General features: G+C 38.9%; 1 protein-coding gene across 1 annotated transcript; it reads right to left on the bottom strand.

Annotated features, from left to right (window-relative positions):
• Positions 1–2,211: 2,211 nt before the first annotated feature.
• Positions 2,212–3,126, bottom strand: LOC123454603 (vomeronasal type-1 receptor 4-like). Its single transcript, XM_045133304.1, has one exon. The coding sequence runs from the start codon at positions 3,124–3,126 to the stop codon at positions 2,212–2,214; it is 915 nt and encodes a 304-aa protein (XP_044989239.1).
• Positions 3,127–4,654: the final 1,528 nt, after the last annotated feature.

Genomic DNA, 4,654 nt, shown 5'->3' with positions numbered 1-4,654 from the left:
TGAAATCACACGTAAAAATGTTCAATTGTACACTGTCATATAAACTTTAGGATGCATCAACTATGGGGTGTTGGCAGGATGACCTCTGGGAATTACATTCTGGCCACTCCATTCTACATACATGCTCCTTGAAGGATCGTGTCTCTCTAAAGTAGATGGCACAGACTAAGGATGACATCAAGCTGAACTGTGGCCTCCACATGTAGATATACCCACAACTAGACAGACAAAGAGACACATGAAAGCATAAAAAACAAGAAAGTGTGTCCTTTTTCATATTCTAAATCAATAGGGTATGGCACCCTAGCTAGAATAGTGAGAGAAGAGAAGCTAATCAAAAAGGGGAAGAGATAGGGAGCAAGGAAAACCAATCATGCTTATTTTCATATAATGTGACTTTAGTTATGAAATTCTAAAAATTCCACAAGAAAACTCTAATAGTTGATAACTATCTACAGCAAAGTGACAGGGTACAAATTATTGCACTAAATCAGAAGTCTTCCTATATATCAACAACAATCATGTTAAGGGAAAAATTCAGGAAACCCATCCCTCTCATTATGAGCTCAGTAGGTAAAATGGCCATAATTCACACCAAGGAAGTAAAAGACCTCTACAATGAAAATTTAAAATATTCACGAATTAAATTTAAAAATGGCATGAGGTGATGGAAATACTTCACATATCACAAGGTCATGAATTAGAAATAAACAATATTGTTAAATTACTGTCTTATAAAACTCAATCTTGCAGTTCAATGTAATACTATCAAAGTTCTATTGGAATTTTTCATACAAATACAAATCATAATTCTTTTTGAAGCCTAAAAGTTCAAAGACAAACAATATTTCTTCAGCAGAAAGAATAATGCTGGAAGCCAGGCATGGTGGCCCACCCCTTTAATCTCAGCACTAGGAGGAAGAGTTAGGAGGGTCACCATGATTTTGAGGTCACCCTGAGACTACATAGTGAATTCTCAGACAGCAGGAGCTAGAGTGAGACTCTACCTCAATAAAAAGAAGAAGGAGAAGAAGTAGGAGGAGGAGGAGGAGAAGAAAAGAAGAAGAAGAATGCTGGAAATATCACCAACCTGACTTCAACTTACATTACAGCAGTAATCTCAAAATTTATATTCCTTATACCCTCAGTACTAAGGGTAGTCATGGATAAAAGAGAGAGAGCAGCATGGGGAGGAGGGATAAACCCCAACTCCAGTCACAAACATCCTCCAGGAAACATCTACTTCCTTAAAGGATCCTCCATTACCCTGAGGCACTTCATCATCTAAATATCAAATATTCAAATACGTTAGACTGTTGGTGGTATTTACCTTAAACTCATCACAATCACATATTGCCTTCTTTACTGGTTTCTGAATGTCTACATATGAATGCTTATATAAGTGTGACAGAATAATGTTCCAGCACCCCATGTTGTGTCTTTCCAATGCTAAACGTTAGTACTTGAGAAATTTAAGCATCACACAGGGCCCATCAGTTGTTTACATCAATATCCTGCCCAACCACTCTGACATTAGGCCACCCTTGCTTCTGATACTTTTTATTATTATTATTATTTTAATTTATTTATTTGAGAGCGACAGACACAGAGAGAAAGACAGATAGAGGGAGAGAGAGAGAATGGGTGTGCCAGGGCTTCCAGCCTCTGCAAACGAACTCCAGACGCGTGCGCCCCCTTGTGCATCTGGCTAACATGGGACCTGGGGAACCGAGCCTCGAACTGGGGTCCTTAGGCTTCACAGGCAAGCGCTTAACCGCTAAGCCATCTCTCCAGCCCGCTTCTGAAACTTTTTAGTTGAGTGGACTTGACACTTATTCTCCCACTTAGGACTGTTAGGATGATGATCAAGTGGTGATATGTAGTGATTGTTTTTCTTGTCAACACTAGAGATGATTGGCTGAAAATCCCACAGTAATACAAGTGAGCATAATTGCTAAAATACTGCACCAGTGTTTACATGTCATTACCACTGAAAAGTCATCCATTTCTGAAACTACTGACAGCAATTATGTGTGTGCATTTACACCCTGCTTTCAGAATTGCTTTCCTTGACAAATATATTAATATAACATTTGTGGTCTATTCTGTCTACAATTGGTGGCTAATGTGAAGAATTCATTTGGTGAACATTTTAGCATGATAGAACAACAAAGAAAGATACAGAGAGTACAGATGATTTTCCTTTCAGTTCTATCTGACTATATGCGGTCCCAGTGCAGTCTGATATGCACAAGTGCAGCAGAGCTGAGAAGCAGTGCTGTAGTGGCTGAGGAGCAGAAAGGGGTAGAAGGCTGGGTAGCATGCAGACATTGCTACTTTCGCATTAAGCATCCAGACTGTGGATGCATCAAAGAAATGAAAACATGCAGTCAAAATGGAAGAGGTCGTGTATAACAGAAGAAAGATGGTAACTAGGGCAAGGATGCTCTTGGTGGCTCTGATCTCAGGCAATGACTGAGGAGACCGTGATGTGTGAAGGTGTTGGACTCTCTGTTTATGCTTCCATAGTATAAACACCATGGAGCCACTGGCCCACAACACGAGTCCCACACACATGACATCAATAAAGACCAGCAGGAATACATATACTGGTTGGTGCATATTAGCGGGGTCTACAAGAGCACAATATACCAAATCTCTGAGCACAGTCATATTTCTTGTCCCCCAGATGTCTGTCACAGTCATGGGAATTAATGCATTTAGAAACAGTTGCAGGGCCCAGCACAGGCCCAAGGAAGAGCCAATGAACTTGGGGTCTCTCACCTTGAACCGTACCCACTTGGAATTGCGGGGACTAATCATGATGGCCTGAAAGATACTCAAGACAGATGTAGAACTGAGAGATACTCCTCTGGCCACTCTATAAAAATAAAAGACAAGTATACATGAAACCTCATCTAGAAAATAAATCAGACCAAAAGCAGCCATTGTCGGTGGGATTCCTTTGAAGAGAAGAACCACAAAGTTGGCCAAGGTGAGGTGCTTGACAATCAGATCTGTGGGCTTCACCCTTCTCCCCATGATAGTAGTGAGAATAAAGTAGCCCAGGCAGGCACAGTTCCCAAGGACTCCTAGTGCAGTCTGTGACAGGAAGATCATCCCCATCATTAGGTTTCTGGAGGCCATTCTGTCATCTTCTGGAATGTCACTGAATATCACATGCATAGGAGTCTTGACACGCAGGAAGGAAGATTTTCTTCAAGGCATGTAAAATATTATGTCCTTCCATAACCACTACTTTCCAGTAATGAGTAATGATGAAAAGTGTCCTTTTCATAACTTTCATAGTGTTTCTGCTTTCTGTGTAGAATGATATTTGTCATGGCGTTGCAGTGAATCATAGTCTTTATATTGCTCTTACTCAGTGCCTGAGATTTCTACCATGCTTTACAAGTAATATCTATGTCATCTTTACAATGGTCTTGTCCATAGTTTCAAATGGAGAGATTAATGAGTGAAAACATCCTCAGATTTTCTAGAGCCACCACAGAAAAACAACACAGACTTGCCAAAACTCAGACTGCTGGCAACAAAGAAAATAACAACTATCAGAAAACAAGAAAGAAGATTGTTTCATTTACCCCATTTGTAAATAGATGTTATCTCAATTTTAAAACTTTTTTTTTTATTTGTTGAATATTTCTTGGTGTTTTTTTTTTGTTGTTGTTTTTTTAATAATGTCCTTTGCTCTGCTTTTAAGAATGTTCTGGATATCTGAATTTTTGGCAGGATAATTTCAAATATTTTATGAAGGAAATATCAAAACGCTTGAGTGACAAAATATAAGAAAGTAAATTTATTCATATAGTGAATGTTTATTTAGTGAATGCACAACTAGCTTGATATTAGGATGGCATAGATAACATAATGTGTCATTTTTCATCCTAGGAAGTAGCCACAGCTGTATTAACATTTAAAAAATATTGCAAGGGAAATAATGATTGTTATACTTCACATAGTTAATATTATATTTGGTAGCAGATAGGACAAAAGTATCTGAGAAATTTGTCCCAACCAATTTGGAAAAGGGTCATACACTTCAGATGCAGTGTCGTTCAGAAAGCAAAGTAGCAAAAATAAAAACACAGACCCTGAATAATTTACAATATATCCAAGGCTGTGAGAGAAATCTCACTGGAACATTTTAATGTGACTCTTTTGGAGTCTAATTTTTTTTTAATTTTTATGCACACAGGTATAAAACTCAGTGTTTCCTTATTGTTAATGTGTGAAAGAATGACAGAGAGGCTATCAGGCCACTGAACACTTGTGATTAAAAGACAGAGGTAAATAATGTTTGTGGTCAGAAAAGTCAGTAAGCTGAAGCCAGTCAGCCTCTTCGGATCTGTGAGAACTGCTCTCATCACTCACTCAAATCTACAAGATTTCCTATCATGTCATTTATTAACTTACAAGGGTATTCAAGTAGAAAAGAGGAGAAACTTAACTCTGAAACACAGTTATAAACCATGTTAGTCACTGAGACACCCCAGTTCCCTGTGGCTCCTTAGGAATCTACATAGACCACCTGGGCAAATAGATTCAAGAAAGAAAGTCCAGGGTTCCGGGATCATCTGACAAACTGTCTCCCTGCACCTGTGGTGAGCTCAGCCTCAGGTGAGATCCTCTCCTG

This window comes from Jaculus jaculus, chromosome 14 (assembly GCF_020740685.1).
Source record: "Jaculus jaculus isolate mJacJac1 chromosome 14, mJacJac1.mat.Y.cur, whole genome shotgun sequence".
In the NCBI taxonomy this organism is placed as follows: domain Eukaryota; kingdom Metazoa; phylum Chordata; class Mammalia; order Rodentia; family Dipodidae; genus Jaculus; species Jaculus jaculus.
This window is presented reverse-complemented; position numbering and strand designations above follow the sequence as displayed.

Excerpts from the sequence above, each read along its gene's own strand:
- LOC123454603 (XM_045133304.1), bottom strand. The coding sequence starts at position 3,126 with ATGGGGATGATCTTCCTGTCACAGACTGCACTAGGAGTCCTTGGGAAC.